We start from the raw sequence: 20,726 nt of genomic DNA, 5'->3' as shown, positions 1-20,726 counted from the left end.
CAGAAGTACTAGCTAACAGGGTGGGGGCAATGCCAGTGGCCATTTTGCATAGGGCCCCCTCAAACCTGTTGCTGGTGCTGATCACCACATTTTGCCACAGTGAATGCCATAAGTTAATTACGTGCTCTATAGACAGTTGCCGTATTGGCCCAAATATAAGCCACACTGGCAAATAAGAAGCACCTTTAAAATTCGGGGGGGGGGGAGAATACCCAAATATAAGCTGCTCCCTTAAAATTGGGTTACAGGCTGAAAGTCATTGCGGTTGGTAGAATTGTAACTCCGAGCCCATTTAAGCCTTTGATCTTGCAAGCCCGCAAAAGTTACCGTACAATCGCTAAAACAGCAAATTGCTATTCGGTTGCTACGATTCCCCAGGCACTCACACCCGTAAATGGCAAATGTAGAAGAAAATCCTATTGATACTGGAGAGGACCCGCAGGTGGTTTAAACACCTGTTCGTAGCACTGTCAGTGCAAATAAAAAACCAATACTGTGCTTTAGAATACAGGGGAAGTGATGAATGACATTAGAATTAATTCCACAACAGTCTCAAGCTTCCAAATCGGCAATAAAACATTTTTTTGGTTCTGTTTTACCATATGTCTGTTTCAGCAGCGATATCGTAAAAGCCAATTTTTGTAAGGTCGCGAATTTAAGCAGCATGTTAACTTTTCACGGTTGGAATTTGGGGGGGGGGGGAGTGTGGCTTATATTCAGGCCAGTACGGTAACTTTTTCTCTCCTGTCGTGAATCATCTGCTAATCAATAAACCCCCTCTTGTCCCACTTGTATTGTCTCACCGATGCAGCAAACAGCTGGACCGTACATCGTTTGCCTGGATAAAAGATAGCAGTTTTACGTGCTGTCTGTCCATCTCCTCTTCTGCACAGGCAGAGCAAAGTTGTCCGCCAATAATCAGACGAGGCTTTCTGAGCATCAAAAATGGAAGCCCACTCAGGGGTCGTAAATAGCAGGGGTGTTAAGAACGATGGTCACCACGCCAAAAGGAGATGGGCTTATGTAACCATTCCCAGTGGTGTAATGTTAATGCGCCAAACGCAGGATGGAGAAAAATGCGATACAACGCAGCCAATGCTTACTATGTGGCGTGGTTCATTCTAAGTGCACCTCAAAATAGCTTCCAGAAAAATCAAGCCTTCAACAGTTTGATGGGTTTAAAATAAAACCAAAATAAAATAAATGACAGGTTTAAAACATGAGCAGGTTTTTAAGGGTGGCGGATCATTTATGCTGCTACAGTGCCGTCAAAGTAATTGGGCTTACAGTAGCGTATGATCGCATTTATAAGCATACAGTGCTGATTTGAAGTGTTGCATTTTGTATTGCATTCTTTGTTTCTGTGAGTCGCTGTCAGTTCTTGAAATGCCTTGAACAGTTCTTGAGATGCCTTGGGTGGATGACGAGAAAAAGTATCATGTTTATCTCTAAATGCTTGTATGCCATGTGTATCAAGGTAATAATAATAATAATAATAATAATAATAATAATAATAATAATAATAATAAATATAATTAATGCCCCACCCATTTGGCTGGGTTTACCCAGCCACTCTGGGAGGCCTCCAACAAAATATTAAAAATGTGATAAAACATATAACATTAAAAACTTCCCTAAACAGGGCTGCTTTCAGATGTCTTCTAAAAATCAGATAGTTGTTTATTTCCTTGACATCTGATGGGACGTTCCACAGGGCGGGCGTCAATACCGAGAAGGCCCTCAGTCTGGTTCCCTGTAACTTCACTTCTTGAAGTGAGGGAACCACCAGAAGGCCCTCGGCGCTGGACCTCAGTGTCTGGGCTGAATGATGGGGATGGAGACGCTCCTTCATGTATACTGGGCTGAGGCTGTGTAGGGCTTGAAAGGTCAGCACTGACACTTTGAATTGTGCCCAGAAATGTACTGGGTGCCAATGTACATCTTTCAAGACCGGTATTATGTGGTCTTGGCGGCCACTCCCAGTAACCAGACTCGCTGCTGCATTCTGGATCAGTTGTAGTTTCCAAGTCACCTTCAAAGGTATCTCCACGTAGAGAATATTGCAGTAGTCCAAGCAGGAGATAACTAGAGCATGTACCACTCTGATGAGACAGTCTGCGGGCAGATAGGGTCTCAGCCTGGGTACCATATGGAGCTGGTAGACAGCTGCCCTGGACACAGAATTGACCTGCACCTCCATGGACAGCTGTGAGTCCAAAATGAACCCCAAGCTGCGCACCTTCAGGGGCACAGTTACCCCATTCTGGACCAGGGAGTCCTCCATACCCGTCTGCCCCCTGTCCCCCCAAAACAGTACTTCTGTCTTGTCAGGATTCGTCCTCAAGTTGTGCAGGAGAAGAAGAACCCAGGGACATAGGAAGTTGCCTTATAGTGAGCCAGGCCACTGGTCATTCTAGCTGAATATTATTTACATAGACTACAGTGGCTCTCCATGACTTTAGACATTCCCAGCCCTTCTTGGCGATGCTGGGATTGAACCTGGAACTTTCTATGTACAAAGCTTTTTCAAAAAGTAGGTCTCTAGTCCCTTTGATTTTGGTAATAAAAGGAAAACAGTTGAGGAAGATTTCTAACCAGCTGCTTAGCAGCAATCAGTTAATGCTATATTAGTAATACACATCCAGCAAACTTCTACTCATAGCTGACCTGTTGAAATGAATGGATTCCACCATTTAATCAATTTAGATAAAAAACCCCAATTTAAATTAAAAATCTCCTTTTCTTTTTCTTTTTTTAAAAAATAATCATTGATTTTTATCCATCCTGATTTAAGGCAGACTATGATGGATGAATTGTCCCCCTTCCTGGAGCTATTGGCTTCAGGCTCTGCAAAAGCTACCAAAATCTTTCCCAAAAGTAGGAGTGGTTTATGTGTTGGTGGGACCCGAAGCAGACAAGATGTCTCAAGACTGAGTGGAAGCAATGATAAATTGATAGGACATTGATTTGCTTAAAAACGACACATGCTAATTTATATGTACAGATGCAAATGTAGAACTGATTACATTTTGCTATAGTGGGAAGAGTCTGCTGCCCTGTCTGCTGCCCTGGTACTAACTGCAGGGAAGAGAGTTGTAGCTCACTGGCAGAGCACACGCCTTGCATGTAAAGGGTTCCAGGTTTGATCCCTGGTATCTCCAGGTAAGGCTTAGAAAAGACACCCGCCTGAAACCCCAGAGTCAGTGTCAAAAATATAAACCAGTTTGGTTCTGTATAAGTGACAAATTCGATTCAGTTCGCATTTAAAGCTGGATCTATCTAGTTCACAGTTCCCAAAACAACATTCAAACCGAAGCACAGCCGTCGTTTGAAATTTCCACTTCCCTGAATTTTGCAGCGCAGTACTCCAGCCAACTTATGTGTAGAAAACTTCACATACTAACGTGTGTGTAAAAATGCACGTAATAGTCAACATAACATTTTTAAATGTGCTATATTAAGGAAGATTGCTTTGTGACACTGTATATGCTAGGCAAAATTGCATACAAAAATTCTCCGGTGCGTTTTTGTGACAACTTTGAAAAATAAAAATGAGCAGAATGATGTAGAAATGTGGGGGGGAAATAAGCTACCGTGTGAAACCCAAATTAGCATGTTTAGCCATTTTTTTATAAGGCAGCTTCCGAAATTCCTGCGTTCCTAACGTGTCTTGGTAGATAGAGGGATTGGCTCTAAGGATTTAAAGATGGGACTGGGATGATCACAGTCACTTGTGACACTTGCAGAACTAGAAATTAAGTGGCTTAGGGGAACACCTTGTACACTACATTTATATGATGCCCTATTTATTATGTTGCTACTGTAGCATTGAGCGAAACCCTAAGAGATGCCATTCAGCTCTGTGTAATTCAGCAGTCTGTTATTAGCCTAGGAAATGAAGACTCTGGAGGTGTCTATGATTCAACACTGTTTGCATGTTGCAATGGAAAGCATTTTGAGGAAATCATCTATTCCCCTGCTGTGTGTCGACCCCAAGAAATAGATTCCTTAGAGTAGGAGATTCAATAGATACAAAAGGAAACACATCTTCACACAACACATAGATAAATGATGAATTTTGCTACTGTAAGATATGGTGATGGCCTCCAACTTAGCTTTAAAAGTGGGGGTGAGACAAATTGATTGAGGATAAGCCTACCAATGACTACTTGTCATGATGGTTGTTTATTGCCTTCAGGACCAGAGGGGTCTTGCTTCTGATTCTGAATATTGCTGGGGAAAAGCAATAGGGGAGGTCTAATGTTGTCATCAAGGGACGCGGGTGGCGCTGTGAGTTAAACCACAGAGCCTAGGACTTGCCGATCAAAACGTCGGCGGTTCGAATCCCTGTGACGGGGTGAGCTCCCGTTGCTCGGTCCCTGCTCCTGCCAACCTAGCAGTTTAAAAGCACGTCAAAGTGCAAGTAGATAAATAGGTACCGCTCTGGAGGGAAGGTAAACGGCGTTTCCGTGTGCTGCTCTGGTTTGCCAGAAGCGGCTTGGTCATGCTGTACGCTGGCTCCCTTGGCCAATAAAGCTAGATGAGCACTGCAACCCCAGAGTCGGCCACGACTGGACCGAATGGTCAGGGGTCCCTTAATGTTGTCATCTTCTGTTTCTGGGCTTCCCAGAAGTGGGTGACCACGGTGGGAGCCTCCATAGCAGCAGCAGGAGCCACCCAGTGAGGACTTCCTAGACTTGGTGGCACTAACATTTAGCTGCTTTAACAGCCAGGAGATTCAGCTACAAAATGGCATTTGTTGGAACATTGAGTACAAGGTGGGGGGGACAGGACTTATGCACACCTTGTACTGCTGTAACGACATTTGTATCTGAAGAAGTGTGTATGCACATGAAAGCTTATACCAAGAACAAACTTAGTTGGTCTCTAAGGAGCTACTGGACAGTTTTTTAATTTTTAAAATATATTTCGACATTTGCATCACTGTCTGTTTAATTGTGTTTTAAATATATTGTAAGACACCTCTAGAACTTCAGTTCGTATGTGGGGTATAAATATTCATTAATACATTAATGAAATATAGAAAACATTATGGATTAGTTGTAGTTTTGATCTATTTTTAATGCATTAAAAAATAAACAAAAAGGGAGACAATTGTCTGGGCCATAGGATGTCAGGGTGTGACTTGCCCATGCTTGTGGGTCCTGTTTACCTTTATAGTTTGGGGTCAGAGACATAAAACCACTTTAGCACAGAGGTTAAAATGCTAGATCTCAGACTCAAATCCTTGCTCACAATTTCCCAGTTAGCTTACCTCACAATGCTGTTGCAAGGATAACGTTAGGGGGAAGGTTGAAAGAAGAAGTTTGGACACAATCTCTTTAAAAAGAGGTTTGGACACTAAAGCTGTTTAAAAAAAGTTCTGTGCTTCCTTCTGGTGTCTGTGGATAAATGAAGGTCCAGAAGTTGCAAAGTCTAATTATACAGGCTTCTATTCAATTGATCCCCTGCCAGAATCCTGACAATAATACCGATAAAACAATCATAGTGATTCAATTGTGGGCAGGAAAAAAAGCCTACAATTGTGTTACTGTGTGTAAGAATGGCAGAAATCTAATCTTTTAGAACAGGAAACATTTTTCCTATGCAGCTAGGCAACACTCTGTGCATAGAATACATTCCTCCGCCACTCAGCCAAAAAGGAAGCTTCGGATCAATTAAATCTTTAGGACAGATTGAAGCCAGCAAGACGCTTTTCTTTAAAAGACATAGTTCTATTTTAGCACCGCGAGAGCTCTAGGAACAGCACTGGAGGTGTGTTGGGGGGGGGGGGAGAGTGCCATTTCATAGACAATGCTCAGGTGTGTGCCATATATATTTAGCAATGAATATCACATGCGTGCAAGTTAGCATGGCTGGCTGTCAGCAACTCAACTCTGGCAGGTAACCAATTATCCCATTATGGTGTTTTAGCTTCTTTGGCAGAATTGCTTCTGTACCCTCTCTCCCAGATGAGGCGTAATGTGAGTCAGAATTTGGGGCGATGAGGCTTTCTAGATGACTACAAAAAGAAGGGGGGGGGAGAGAAGGAGGCTAGGTTTTTTATTTCTAAAACGCTTTTCTTGTACAACTCCTCCGATCCAGTGGCAGTAGGGCTAGTGTTATATAATCTGATTCCTGAAAATGGATACAAGGGGAGCCTGGGCTAGGGTGTTCCATATGTCCCACTGTTTCACACGTGGAAACAAGGAAACAGTTATAAATACAATACGTCACAGCACCCGATGCTTATATTGTGGATCGCTACTCAAGGCATATGTTCACACAGACATCATTATACATTGCTAAAGCTTCCCCCTTGCTTGTTCTACTTGGTCCTGGCTGTTAGTGGTTACTAGCCATGAGGTAAAAGGTAAAAGGGCATGTGGGTCTAAACCACTGAGCCTCTTGGGCTTGCCGATCAGATGGGTGGTGGTTCGAATCCCCGCCGTGGGGTGAGCTCCCATTGCTCTGTCCCAGCTCCTGCCAACTTAGCAGTTCAAAAGCATACCAGTGCAAGCAGATGAATAGGTACCACTGTGGCGGGAAGGTAAATGCCGTTTCCATGTGCTCTGGTTTTCGTCATGGTGTTCTGTTGCACCAGAAGCGGTTTAGTCACACTGGCCACATGACCCAGAAAGCTGCTTGTGGGCAAATGCCAGCTCCCTCGACCTGAAAGCAAAATGAGCACCGCAACCCCAGAGTTGCCTTTGACTGGACTGAACCATCCAGGGGTCCTTTACCTTTAGCTTTACTAGCCATGATGTTTATTTTCTTCCGTAGGCAGTATCATACCCTCCAACATTTCTCCAATGCAAATAGGGACGGCCTACTTTCCTCCTCCTCCTCCTCCTCCTCTTCTTTTTCTGCCACTCTGGGCGGCTTCCAACGTATATAAAAAACATAATTGTTATGACACAGTGCCGAATCGCAACCAACGCATGCGCAGATGCACAGACGCAGGTTGTGAACACTGCGGATTGCCAACGTGCATCCCGCACGGATCACGTTCGCAACCCGAGCATCCACTGTATAAAAGACTACAAGAAGCTGAAAGAATCTAAAAGAAGGGTTAGGAGCATTAAACAGATGTGCAAGAGCATAAAAGGTTAGTATATAAAAAACTGTAGCTATCAATTTAGAGAGCACTCTGATATGAGTGTTCATTAAATCTAGTTTGCGGCACAGGTCATCACACGATGAATTTTGAACGTGGCTGTGCAGAATCTGGCAACATTGTAGGTTGTAGCAGGGTTGGTATATGAAAGCAGCAGGGAGGTATAGAATTGTCTGGTGCGCCCTGGGTACTTATGGAGTAGTGGGGAGGTGAGGCTAATACAAATGTCTCTATAGTATAGGCACTGGAGAAGCACATGCTCTATTGTTTCTATTTGTCCAGAGTCACAGGGGCTTGTCCCTGCGAATAAGCCATTGACCTTCAATGACAGCCGAGGGGAGGGCGTGACATCGTGCCAGGGTAAAGGCCCTCCAATGCTTAGGACTTCAAGTTTAGTTAGATATGCCATGGGGGAGGAAGAGTACCTGGTGGATTCACTGCTGATAAAAGTTGGGGTCCTGGCTAGATCCAATTGGCGCTCTATGACTGCTACACATTGAGTGCTTTGGCCTGATCGTATCCCATGCTGAGTAGAAGACCTAGAGAGAATTTAAATTATATCTCACCTTAATGAGGAGGACTGTGGCCAGGGGACCTGCCATCTGGCCTGAACAATCCAGGTGTGGAAGAGCAGCTCAAAGTCTGCACCCTGCTCTCCCTTTTCATGATATCTTGATCTTTGAACTAGACTTGAACCACAGAACCATTCAAATAAGGAATGCCTTCTCATAGAGAACTGTTCTCCTTGGTGACATGTCCTGGGATGAAGTCCTGTATGCTAGAGTAACATAATGTCTTATGAGATATGAACCATTCATAGGAACACAGTAAGCTGCTTTCTTTCCTTTCCTGCTTTTCACCTCAATCTTGGCTGCCTCTTTTGTTTTGAAAGGAGAGAAAAATTACAATCTCACACTTGTCTCACAAAACCACAACAAAGCCTAGTCATTTCCAACAAACCTATAGCTATTTGCAGTCTGAAGTTATGGTGGGTTGAAGTCAGCACCAAGCTGTAATTAACGTTAGCACAAACAGCCCTTGACGAGAACTTCAGGGATAAATGAACATTAGTTCATTCCTGGGTTGGTTGCTTTGTTTGTTTTGCTTTGAATAATATGACAAGAAACAGCCGTGGTCCAGAATGACATCAAAGCCATATCTTGGAAAGCTGTCAGTTCATGCTGGTTCCTGAGACCAAGGAGCAGGTTTTCGTCTATTTCTGGATACAATTGAATGACATTTTGAATCAAGATGGTGGTCTGAACTTTTATTTTTATTCTTTAATTTTTTAATTGTTCCCTCCCCCACAGTTTTATCATTTTAACATAACAATTTCAAACATTAAAGTACAAGGGTCTTTGAACCTTTGGACCTCCTTCCTTCCCTCCATCAGTTCCATGTTTAAGATTAAATTTGCTGCATCTTTTACCATTATCCATCTGTTAAATAACCATGATAATCATAAATAATTCCACATTACAACTGTCCTTACATCCCTGCCAAAGATTTTAACTGTTTACAGTGGTCTTTTAAATAAATTACAAATTTACTCCAGCCTTTAGAAAATACTTGATCTTTCAGGTTTCAGATCTTTCCCATCAATTTCGCCATCTCCGCATATTCCGTCAATTTCATCTGCCATTCTTCTTTTGTTGGTACTTCTCCTTCGTCCCTGACAAGAATGTGCCTGATGCCTTGAGGACCTCCTGTGTTTATTTTGCTTCCTTCCCTTTCTCGCAGGAAGGGGCTTGCACCAAGCTGGATGAAGACATCATGGATATTCCCTTGGATGACCCCAGTGCCAATGCGGCTGCCGCCAAGATCCAGGCCAGTTTCCGTGGCCATATGACTAGGAAGAAGATCAAAGGGGGAGAGCGCAAAAGCAAGGACCCCGAGTGCACGAGCAGCACTCGTGCGGGGGACCTACGCAATGGAGATTAAGTGGTAAGGACACAAATGCCCCAGCCCAGCTTACTTGTTTGTTTTATTGAGGGCCATTCTTTTGCATGTACCTAGTTTAATTTAGGGTCGTGGGTGGCACTGTGGGTTAAACGACAAAGCCTAGGACTTGCCGATCAGAAGGTCGGCGGTTCAAATCCCCGTGACGGGGTGAGCTCCTGTTGCTCGGTCCCTGCTCCTGCAAACCTAGCAGTTCAAAAGCACATCAAAATGCAAGTAGATAAATAGGTACCGCTCGGGTGGGAAGGTAAACGGCGTTTCCATGCGCTGGTTCGCCAGAAGCGGCTTAGTCATGCTGGCCACATGACCCGGAAGCTGTATGCCGGCTCCCTCGGCCAATAAAGCGAGATGAGCACCGCAACCCCAGAGTCGGTCATGACTGGACCTAATGGTCAGGGGTCCCTTTACCTTTTAGTTTAATTTACCTTCCTACTAAGAGTCTTGTGGTACCTGAAAGATGAAACAATTTATGGTGGCATAAGCTGCTGTGGTCTGGAGCAAGAATGAGGGACCTGTGGGGCTCCAGATGTGGTTAGACAAGAGTTATCATCATCCCTGGACATTGGCTAGGCTGGCTGCTGCTGCTGGGAGTTGTAGTCCAACAGCACTTGGAAGGCCACAGGTTCCCCATCTCTGCAGTAATCCCTGCCTTTATTCTCTTAACAAAGGGTCAGGGAGCCTGTGACCTTCCAGATATCAATGAATCCCAGCTCCCATTATCCTTGACCTTTGTCTATGACCATTGTCATGGTCAATGGTTGGAATTGAAGTGTAGGTGGGTTCCCACAAGGCAAGACACAGTGATAACAGCAAGAACTTTTATTGAACTACGTAACTGGGAAACAGAGGACAAGCAACTGCTTATATACATTTCTGAAGGCCTGGGCCAATCCCACTCACAACATGATTGGCTGTCTAAATTTCCAAACTGCGAATCACGACTCAGAGTTCAAGGGCCAATGACAGAGGCCCAAATCCTGAAATGTTCTGTGATTAGACGACATGTATCGAATCAGACCAGAGGAGCTCAGAATCCTTAGTCCAGACTCAAGCTCAGGCAAACACAGACCACTGAATACATGACAGGAATGATGGGCGTTGAGGTCTAGCAACATGTAAAGGGCCACAGTTTCCACAACTCTGATTTAAATGGAAGATTCAGTGAGTTTCCAGCTGTGTGTAACTGTGGCATTGTCTGTCCAAAAATGCATGATATGTTACGTCCTTCTACTAACTCCCCAGGGTGTCAAAGGTGCCAAATTCCAAGGGGATTGAACAAAAGCTTCCTATTATTTCAGAGGCAATTTTAAAAAGTGCACATCCTATACATTTCCCATTGATTTCAGCAAAAGATTCAGACAGTCTTCCAGGGGTCTCGTATCATCTTGCGTGCTTTTCATTCCAATGACATGAAATTTGCAGTCATTCTATTATTCCCTCTGGGCATCAGACCTGCCAATTTTCAGATGGATTGGACAAAGGTTTCCCATTTAATAGGCAATTAAACAAGGAGCAACAGACTCAGCCTAACTGCAGTCGAAACTCAATAGAACTTACCACTAATCTGTCAATTTCATGGCTCTCTCTCCTCTTTCCCCGAGACATTTTGGTGCACAGATAAGTAATGCAAACAATTCAGACTTCCCCATCCTGCCGCCCTTCAGATGTTATGGACTACCACTCCCAGCAGCCCCAGCGGCATGACAGTGCTGACTGGGGCTGATGGGTTTTGTAGTCTAAAACATCTGGAGGGCTCATTCCAAGTGCATGGAAAAAGAAAACAAGTGGAATTTCATTTCCAGGCATGTTCGTTCCCATTTTCCATTCGTTTTGAACATTCATTTCTGCAACACATCCGAAGGCCAAAACAAACAGGCTTTGCAAAGCCTTGTTGCAATCACTGCGTTGTAACCAATACTATCATTGTATCATTTTAATGGCCAAGATAACCATTCATTATTTTACGCAGCGATTTTGCAGTAATAATGATGAATACGCCCACTATGCCCGCCCTGTAGAGAATGAAAACTCATGCTTTCTATTACTGTTTATGGTCTCCAGAACTGATCCCTGCCCTTTCCTCATTTTCCCACTTAAGCACATACAGTGGTACCTTGGTTCTCAAACTTAATCCGTTCCAGAAGTCTGCTCCAAAACCAAAGTGTTCCAAAACCAAGGCACGCTTTCCCATAAAAAGTAATGCAAAATGGATTAATCCATTCCAGACTTTTAAAAACAACCCCTAAAACACCAATTTAACATGAATTTTGCTATCTAACGAGACCATTGATCCATAAAATGAAAGCAATAATCAATGCACAGTACTATAAAATAAATAAGACAGTATTGTAGATGATTAAAATTAAAATTATTATTTTTTTCTTACCTGCACTGATGATAGTCATCAGGTTGCGGGGCTTTTATCCATTTCTGCAGTCACACAACCAATCAGTCAGTAGCTGAACTGGGTTCCACACAGTCACAAAACAAATTAACTGAAAAAGCCTCAAAAAACAAAAATGCAAAATAAATAGCAAAAACAAAAGCGCCAAATGTAATCCATTCTGGAAGTCCGTTTGACTTCCAAAATGTTCGAAAACCAAGGCACAGCTTCTGATTGGTGCAGGTGCCCCGGAAACAATAGCCGACAGCTGCATCAGACGTTTGGCTTCCAAAAAATGTTCAAAAAACGGAACACTTACTTCCAGGTTTTTTTGGCATTTGGGAACCAAGGCATTTGAGAACCAAGGTACCACTGTATTGTTGAAACTGAAGGCAAAGGTGGCTTGATGCTTGTTCATAGAAACATGTCAACTTTCACTAAAGCTAAGGTCTGTTATTTAGTGCTGTACCGACTGAAGATTTTCGGACACAACACTAAATTATGGTGTAGCATCATGTAAACGAGCCTCACCCTGCTCAGACACAAAGTGCCTCAGGTCCACTGGTGCCAAATGAATGGTTGGTTCACTACCACCAACCACGGCAGGAGTGCATGATGCTCTCCGCCTGGTGACTGAGATGAAGAAGCCAAACCTGATTCAGCCTGTGTACACAACATACATTCAAAGCACATTCTCCCTCCCACAAAGAATCCCGGAAACTGTAGTTTATCCCCCACAGAGCTACAATTCCCAGCACCCTTAACAACCTACATGGATTCTTTGGGCAGAAGTCACGCATGTTACATATGCTCCAAGTGCGCAGTGTGACTGCAGCCTTGGAGGAAGGCACATTATGCAAGGTGGCCAGAGATGTGTGGCAGAATCCAGTGCAGCAGCACAGCACGTTCAGCCGGTGCATTTTGCAGAATTTGTTGCTGCAAGACACGGGTATGGCCACTGGCTCAGATGACTTTAAAAGAGGACCAGATAAATTTGTGGCATGGAGGGCCTATGGGCAATGATAGCTAAATGGCATCTTTTACGCTCAGTGGAGCTCTAAATACCGTTTTGCTGAGGTCGGGGGGCAGGGATCAAAGGAGACACGTCATAGCCTGCTTGTTGGCTTCCTGGAAACATCTGGTTGTCCTTCGTTGGGAAGAGGATGCAGGCAGACCCTCCGCCTGGCTTTTTTTGTGTGTGCTCTGTATCCACGGGGCCTCTTTTAAAGGACTCACCCAGTATAAAGCAGATCCTCTCTCCAAAATAATGTCTGGAAATCCTGTATTTATTTATTTATTTTAAATAATATTGAGAACATATTGACCCTTTCCCTTTCTCCATGGTAGTCAGCAGCTTTGTAGTGCGTCCACCACAAAAGTAGTCTTCCCTGGTCTATTGTTGCTTTCAGATTTAGCTCCCTACAGTTTGGTGAACTTTCAGTTTGGTGAACTTTCCCACAAGGGTGAGCAGCACCGAAACCACACCTGAGATCTGCTGGTGATGCTTTTAAAGACTTCCTGGTTTTGTTGCTGTTGCTTTTCATGCACCACTTATTTGAAGTCATTTTAATGTTTTCTGATAAGCTGCCCTGATAATGTACTGGGTGCAAATCCCTCCATTATTGGTTCTCCTTCTTTTTAAAACAAAACGTTGAATACCGCCATGGAAGGGTAGGCACGGTCCAGATCAGGGCTGCAACAATGAAGGTTTTTTGTTAACCTTCATTAATCCTCCAATACATTTTCCCAATCTGAATGGTCACCGTCATCCCCTGGAGCTGCTATTTGCCTTTTACACATGGGAAAAAACCCATATGCTATCAGGAGCATCTGGATGGCTGTGCAGCTCCTCTAAGTGGGGAGCCACCAAGATGCAAATAGCAGCTTTTCTGCAAAGCACCTTCAAGCCCCAGACTGACTCTGCCCGCCCTGGATGGCCATTGGATCCTGCTGGATGGGAAGGACTATAGAAAACTTTCCCTTGCAGTTCAGCCTCAGTTGAGCAACGTGGTCCTTCTGTGCTCTTGGGCCCTTATAGCCTTGGCTCGTCTTTGGTTCTGATTTCTGCTTTGGCCTAATCTTCAGCCATGGCTTACCCCCAACTGCTGCCCATGGGCCCAGCCCTGGCACACAGAGTTGTTTCCTTAATGGCTGCCAGCACCTCAGTCCCTTCCTTACCTCCAGCCCCATTGCTGCTTTTCGCAAGCTCCCATCACTCTGTCTTCTGCCTTCAGGCCCATAGCTCAAGGACAGAACATCTGCTTTGCATGCAAGTCCCAAGGTTCAATCCCTGGGATCTCTAGGTAGGGCTGCAACATAACACTGCCTGAGACTATGGAGAGCTGCTTTGGGTCACCGTAGATGCAATGCTGAGGTAGATGGACTGATGGCTTGATTAGGCATATGGCAGCTTCCTGTGTTTCTATGGTCTTTCACCAGTTGCCCGGAGAACTTTCTCCTGCTGAGGCAGGAGCAGGCTGGGCTTTCTACTGACATGTCACAGGGGAGGCGCTGTAGTCTAAACCACAGAGCTTCTTGGGCTTCCCGATCGGAAGGTTGGTGGTTCGAATCCCCACGACAGGGTCAGCTCCTGTTGCTCTGCCCCAGCTCTTGCCAACCTAGCAGTTCAAAAGCATGCCAGTGCAAGTAGATAAATAGGTACCACTGTGGTGGGAAGGTAAAGGGCATTTTCGTGTGCTCTGGTATCCATCACGGTGTTCTGTTGCACCAGAAGCAGTCTATTCATGCTGGCCACATGACCCGGAAAGCTGTGTGTGGACAAACACGGCTCCCTCACCCTGAAAAGCAAGATGAGTGCCGCAACCCCTTAGTCGCCTTTGACTGGACTGAACCGTTGAGGGGTCCTTTACCTTTTTACCTTTTACAGGGGAGAGAGGACCTGGGGCTGTACAAAGCACATTGAGACCGAAACAGAAGTAGATTGAGAAAAGCAGGCCACATGATGTATCCAGTACAGCTTGCCCTTTGAGCCTGTCAGATTGAGGACAAGAAGCGAACAATTTGACCTGCTCTGTTCCAGAACGAGTTCAACGTGGCACACTTGGCTCTCTTCCCCACCCCCATCTTTATCCTCATAACAAACCTGCCAGGTAGATAGGCCAACAGTAGCAACTGGCCCATGGTCACCCTGTGACAGTGGCGTAGCGTCGGTTGCTGGCACCCAGGGCATGGGTGAGGCAGGAACACATGTGCCAGGCGGAGGGATGTGTGTAGACCCCAACCCTTGCTGCCGCTGAAGTGACCCCCATCTACACAAGAGCAAAGTGGGGCCACGCTGAGCCACCTGCCTGACTGCACAGGGGTGAGCCTGGCTGGCCGATGTGGTGGGCAGAGAGGAGCACCAGGCTGGGCCAAATGGGGGCACCTGTGTGGGGGCACCTGGTTTGTGCCCTCAAAAAATGTATGCCTAGGGCCACGGGCCCGTGGCCCCCTCACACTACACCCCTGCCCAGTGAGCTTCATGGCTGAGTAAGGATTTGCACCTGGGTCTCTCTCGGCCAAGTCTAACACTCACACCTGGGGACAGGTGTCCTGTTCCATCCTTCAGAAGTTATTAGGCTGCAGTTCTCAATGGCACCAGCCAGCATGGTCAGTAGCCAAGGATGATGGGAATTGTAGTCCAACAGCACCTGGGGAACCACAGGTTTCCCATGCCAGCTCTAACCTCTACAGCACAGAGACATTTGTTGGTTCCTCACTGTGGTATTCAATTTATATCATAGACTATGACATAAGCGTATGCTGGGATGGCACATCCATTAAGCAAGTGTATAGTAAAACCTGTTGGTGGTGGTGGTGGTTTTGCTACAGTCCTGTTTCTTGCTTGGTTTATTCCAAGAGCTTTTAAAAAAAATTATCTTAAAATGCCACATCCCACTTTTCTCTCTCTTGAAAAGAAACGCAGAATGGCTGATAAGAATTAAAATACACCCATTAAAAACAGTTTCAAATGCATGCAATACAAACACATTCAAAGGCGTCCAATAAAAATTAATTCAGAAAATGCATCAAACCACCAACGCTATAAAAACAAAAACAAAAAAAACAGCTTTCCAAAAATCAACAAAAACAACAACTTGTAAACAAACACCAAAGAGAGAGCAAGGGAAAGATGGCATCTTGCCGCCTCCAGAAGGGCTAAATTTACATTTTATATCATTCATGTATCTGGGTATTTTAAAACCATAAAGCGCTTTGGGTACCTTGGCAGAATCAGCCAGTCGGTGGTTTGGAAAGAAAAATAGCCTTCATAGATACATAACGAGGAGAAGAAGGTTTTCCAGCCCTGTGAAAATATTGAAGCAGTTTGTAAGTTGCTTTAGTCACATGGCCCTGAGGAAGCAGAGGGGCATCCATGCTGGATTTCTGCGCCGTATTTTATTCCCTGTTGTAGAGCATCTTCATAACAACCCTGTGAGGTATGTTCAGCTGAGAGAAGCAGTGAGCAGCCTAAGGTTACCTAGTGAATTTAGTGGCTGGAGGGGATTTGAACACAAGCCTTCTACATGTGACGCTCCAGCCACTGAAAAATGGCTTCTATGCACGATTGTGTGTTCTCTGCACTTCAAGTTACCTTCAGGGCAGCTTGCAGGTGGCTCATTGAGTGAGGACAAGGTATTTTTGGTGGTAGTTCTGGGGCTTTCAATTGCCCTCCTTGTGGAGATTCCTCCAGCTCCCTCCTCGTTTTCTTTTTGATGGAAGCTGAAAATATTTCCTTTTTTTCGGGGGGGGGGAGGAATTCTTTGGTTTTTCAAATTAAAATTTTACAGAGATATATTGAACATAAATAATGAAAACAAGATTCCAAGAAATCTCCTGGACTTCCATCCTCCCCTTTGTGGATCCTATTATTAATCATTTCCATCAATTTGATCTGCCATTCTTCTCTGGTAGGGACTTTCTCTTCTTTCCATCTCTGGGCCAGTAACATCCACGCAGCCGTGGTCGCAAACATAAATACAGTAATCTTTTCTGCTCCCTTGGGATTTCGGCACCTAGAATTTCTTAAAGGAAGGCTTCAGGGTTTTTTTTTAGCAAAGGGTATTCTAAACATTTTTGAAGCTGAAAATATTTCCATTTGAACAGGCTCTTAAAGTTTATCACTGCTGCTGCTTTTAATATGGAGGGGAAAAATAAGACCATCTAGCTTAGCATTTTCTACACTCACGGGAAGCAGTTCTTCAGGGAGAAGGGAGTTTAATGACTGCTACTTTTAATGATTGCTGTCCAAATTAGTGACTTTAATATCGTGTATTTTATTTCTGTTTCTTTTGAAAGGCACTCTGGCTGCCCATTTGAACAGGAGCTGCTGCTGTTAAATTTTATACCATAAGCTTAGAATTAGATGCTGGGCAAATTTTTCAGCTCCCTCCTTCCTCCCTTCCTCCCTTCCTTCCAAGTTGCTAGACCTTAAGGCTGCAATGAGAACTGGGAACAATGCCTGTTTAAGCTGATGTGTCGGCATGAGAGCCGGACTTGCACTGGGTGCTTCAATCCTTGGCACTATTCCTTGACACACACACACACACACACACACACACACACACACACACACACACACCATGGCCAGCAGAAAATACTTATGCAAAAAAGAAGCGAATGCATTCAATTTTCACAATTTATTCCAGGTGCCAATTTGAATCCCCCTCCTGTTTTATTTTTATTTTTTAAAAAAATCTTGTCTCTAGAGTATCTTCCCTGTGTAGTCAGACTAGATGATTCTTGACATCCCTTCCTACTCATTTCGGTGGAAAACAGATGCTACGTGCTGTGCAGACTTGCTGGGAAGATTTCTGGCGGAGAAAAATAATTATTTCTCCGCGCTCCCTGCCCTCAGCTGAGTTGATGTCTACTTCTTATGCTACTCGCTCCATGTTGGGTGTTGTCAACTCAACAGCAAGCTAGCAACATCACACAAATCGTCATTATTATGGATAAATGGTAAGGCAGGCTCAAGCTTAGTTCTGTCCCTGAAGCAATTATGATGATCATGATTATTAGTAGTAGCATTTATATTAATTAGTTGCTTTATTCATAGAAATGACTTACGGACACAATAGAAATGCTAAAAGCAATTAGTCGTACCTTGGAACCCGAACGCCTTGCGAGTTGAATGTTTTGGTTCCTGAACGCTACAAACCCAGAAGTGAGTTTTCCGGTTTGCGAATGTTTTTAGGAACCCAAACGTCCGTTGCAACCTCTGCAGCTTCCAATTGGCTGCAGGAGCTTCCTGCAGCCAATCGGAAGCAGCTCCTTGGTTTTTGAACGTTTTGGAAGTTGAACGGACTTTCCGAGTGGATTCTGTTTGACTTCCGAGGTACCACTGTACAATGAACAGAATTCATAAAAACCTTTAAAAAAAAAACCCAAACAAACCTTAAACATCTATACAAATAAAAGACAGGAGTAGCAGAGGGACTAGCGCCTTTAAAATCCAAATGTGTTTTGGGAATTTGGGAATTTGGAGCGGCAATTGCCTATCCTTTTTCATTGACAGCTGTGAGGCAGGGGGAAATCAATCAGATGCAATTCTCCTGCACTTCTGTACTCAGAGGTGTGTGTGTGTGTGTGTGTGTGTGTGTGTGTGTGTGTAGAAACACCCACACCAAACCTCTCTCTGCCATTAGCAACTGTGAATCATAGAAAACTTTTAACCACTGTTACAGAAAAAACCTGCTCCTTTTCCCTTATGGGGTATCCAAGAGCCCGTATAGAGTCCTTAAGTAGGTTCCCTATCGGTAGGAGAAAATAACAGAGGCCAGCCAGAGAATATTGAGAAGCAAAGCAGCTAGTAAGCCCGATCTTTATTCAACTGTTGCAACAGGGTCCTCACTTACCACATGCTGGAGGGAGGAGGAACCCAGAACAGTGGTGTGCAAGCCCTCCTAGAGACTTTTGAAACTGCCCACCTTGTAGCTCAAGACCACCCCCCAAAACATCATACATACATCACAGAAGGAGGCGGTCTACAGCAGAAATACATCACAGGAGGGGGTTTACAGCAGAAATCCTGTCTGCTAGGAGGATACCTGACAATGGTCACTGATTGCTTTACCTGGGCAGCCTGGCCATTCTTTTGCGATGGTAAATATTTTAATTCCTGAATCCAGGTCACAGGCTCACCCTATTCATATACAAATACGCCCTTAAGACAGGTAAGCAAAAGACAATAGAGAGGTTTTCCCATTCTTTCCTTCTTGCACAGAAATATTTGAGGTCAATTTGGTACAGTCAAAATGGTTTGGGAGAGTCAAAATGACTTCAGGATTGCTCTGCTGTACTATTTCAGACACGTGGTTTATGTAATTATGTATGGGTTTGCCTTGTACATTTATGAAGCTTTATTTTATATTTGGGACCTTAGAATTCTTATAACATCACCCACTGGCAAACCTAGCTCTCCCCTCTAGAAATGCAAACCCCTGGCCTTTGTTTAGGCCGCACCCCCTGGGCACAATTGTGTGGGGTTTTGAGTGTTCACCCCGGCAGTTGTGGGAAGCAACTGAGCAAGGAGAGGGGAATGTGCTTACACATTAGGAGCAATTTGTTTGGAATGGTTATTAGCTCAGCAAGACGCCACTTTCCTCCCACCCACCACCCTGAGAAAGCTCTGCTGGCGCACCAGCCGAGAGGGGCAATTAGCAGACCACAAGATGCCACTTTTAAAATCTGGGATCCCTCAAGCATGCAGTTGCGTCAAGACAAATAAGTTGCATCTGCTTCAGCCAAGAATGAAGTTGCATTCCGCTGCCCCCTTTGGGATTGTGTTCTGCAAAAGGACGGTTTAGAACAGTCCAAATCTAGCCCAGGCAACCTCTCTCTGTGTGTAACCATCAATCTGCCTGCTCCAATCTCTGCTTTCCACTTTTCTCTGATAAATAAATCACAACACTGTCTGCAAAATCCACCCCACACTCCTGCACTTCTCAGTAGAAAAAGTCACATTTTAAATAACTAAACATACCTTTCAACCTTGGAAATAATTATGCAGATTTGATTAATTCCCTTTGAGATGAATAAATGAAATTAACTAGCTCATTGTTGTCAACACCATACTGTTTTCTGCATATAAATGGGTTCATCCTCTCAAAAAAAAGAAGAAGCTTTTTTTAATTCTTAAAAAAACCCCCAAAACTAAATTAACTTTTAAAGTTACAATTACGTGCCAAGAAGAAAAGAGAAACATGGAGTAGTTGTCTATAGCTTGTCTTATGTACAGTGGTACCTTGGGTTACATACGCTTCAGGTTTCATACACTTCAGGTTACAGACTCCTTTTACCCGGACGGTTAAGTCCAATCAAAGGCGACTATGGGGTTGTGGCGCTTTCAGGCCAAGGGAGCTGGCGTTTGTCCACAGACAGCTTTCCGGGTCATGTGGCCAGCATGACTAAACCGCTTCTGGTGCAACACAACACAGTGATGGAAACCAGAGCACATGGAAACGCCGTTTACCTTCCCACCACAGCGATGCCTACTTATCTACTTGCACTTCGACGTGCTTTCGAACTGCTAGGTTGGCAGGAGCAGGGACAGAGCAATGGGAGCTCACCCTGTCACGGGGATTCAAACCGCCAACCTTCCGATCGGCAAGCCCAAGAGGCTCGGTGGTTTAGACCACAGCCCCACCCGCATCCAATAATAATCATAATAATTTATCTGACTGGTTGCCCCAGCTACTCTGGGCAGCTTCCAACATATATATAAAAAATGATAAAACATTAAACTTTAAACAAAAGCTTCCTTATATCATGGTTGTCTTCAGATGTCTTCTAAAGTTTGTATGGTTACTTATCTCCTTGGCTCAGGGATTGCATAACTCCATACCCTCCAACATTTCTCCGATGAAAATAGGGGCATCCTAAGGGGAAGTGGGACATTATGGGATCAAATTAGGAACCCGGACAGCTTTTCTAAATCCGGGACTGTCCCTGGAAAATAGGGACAGCCTTTCCCTGCTCAGGATCTCCAACAACTGGCATTCAGAGTCATACCCCCCAGCTGTGTGAGCTATGCAGGGATATAAAAAGTAGCCCACTGTAATGTTTTAAACACCCTTCTCATATACTGGAATGACTGGAGGCACAATTGCATGTGGAAAGATTTATTGTGTCTTCAAAAGGTCCTTAGATCCGTGGAATTAAGAACACTCTTTCAGGACATCTGAATTTGCCCTCTTCATTCCAGGCACACAGTTTTCCCCTGCACAAATAGGCTTGCAATCCTATTCCGCAGCATGATTTCATTAG

General features: G+C 44.4%; 1 protein-coding gene across 1 annotated transcript in view; it reads left to right on the top strand.

The window, feature by feature from the left end:
• Window positions 1-20,726, top strand: part of LOC114585371 (sperm surface protein Sp17) — an 88,794-nt gene that overhangs the window by 49,023 nt on the left and 19,045 nt on the right. Inside the window, exon 5 of the mRNA XM_077919737.1 lies at window positions 8,858-9,061. Within this exon, the coding sequence (XP_077775863.1) occupies window positions 8,858-9,058 (201 nt within the window). The 3' untranslated portion in view covers window positions 9,059-9,061. The remainder of the gene's footprint in view (window positions 1-8,857; window positions 9,062-20,726) is intronic.

The sequence above is a fragment of the Podarcis muralis genome, chromosome 15 (genome assembly GCF_964188315.1).
Source record: "Podarcis muralis chromosome 15, rPodMur119.hap1.1, whole genome shotgun sequence".
NCBI lineage: Eukaryota > Metazoa > Chordata > Lepidosauria > Squamata > Lacertidae > Podarcis > Podarcis muralis.
Note: the sequence above shows the minus strand (reverse complement) of the source record. Positions and strands in the feature narration are given on the sequence as shown.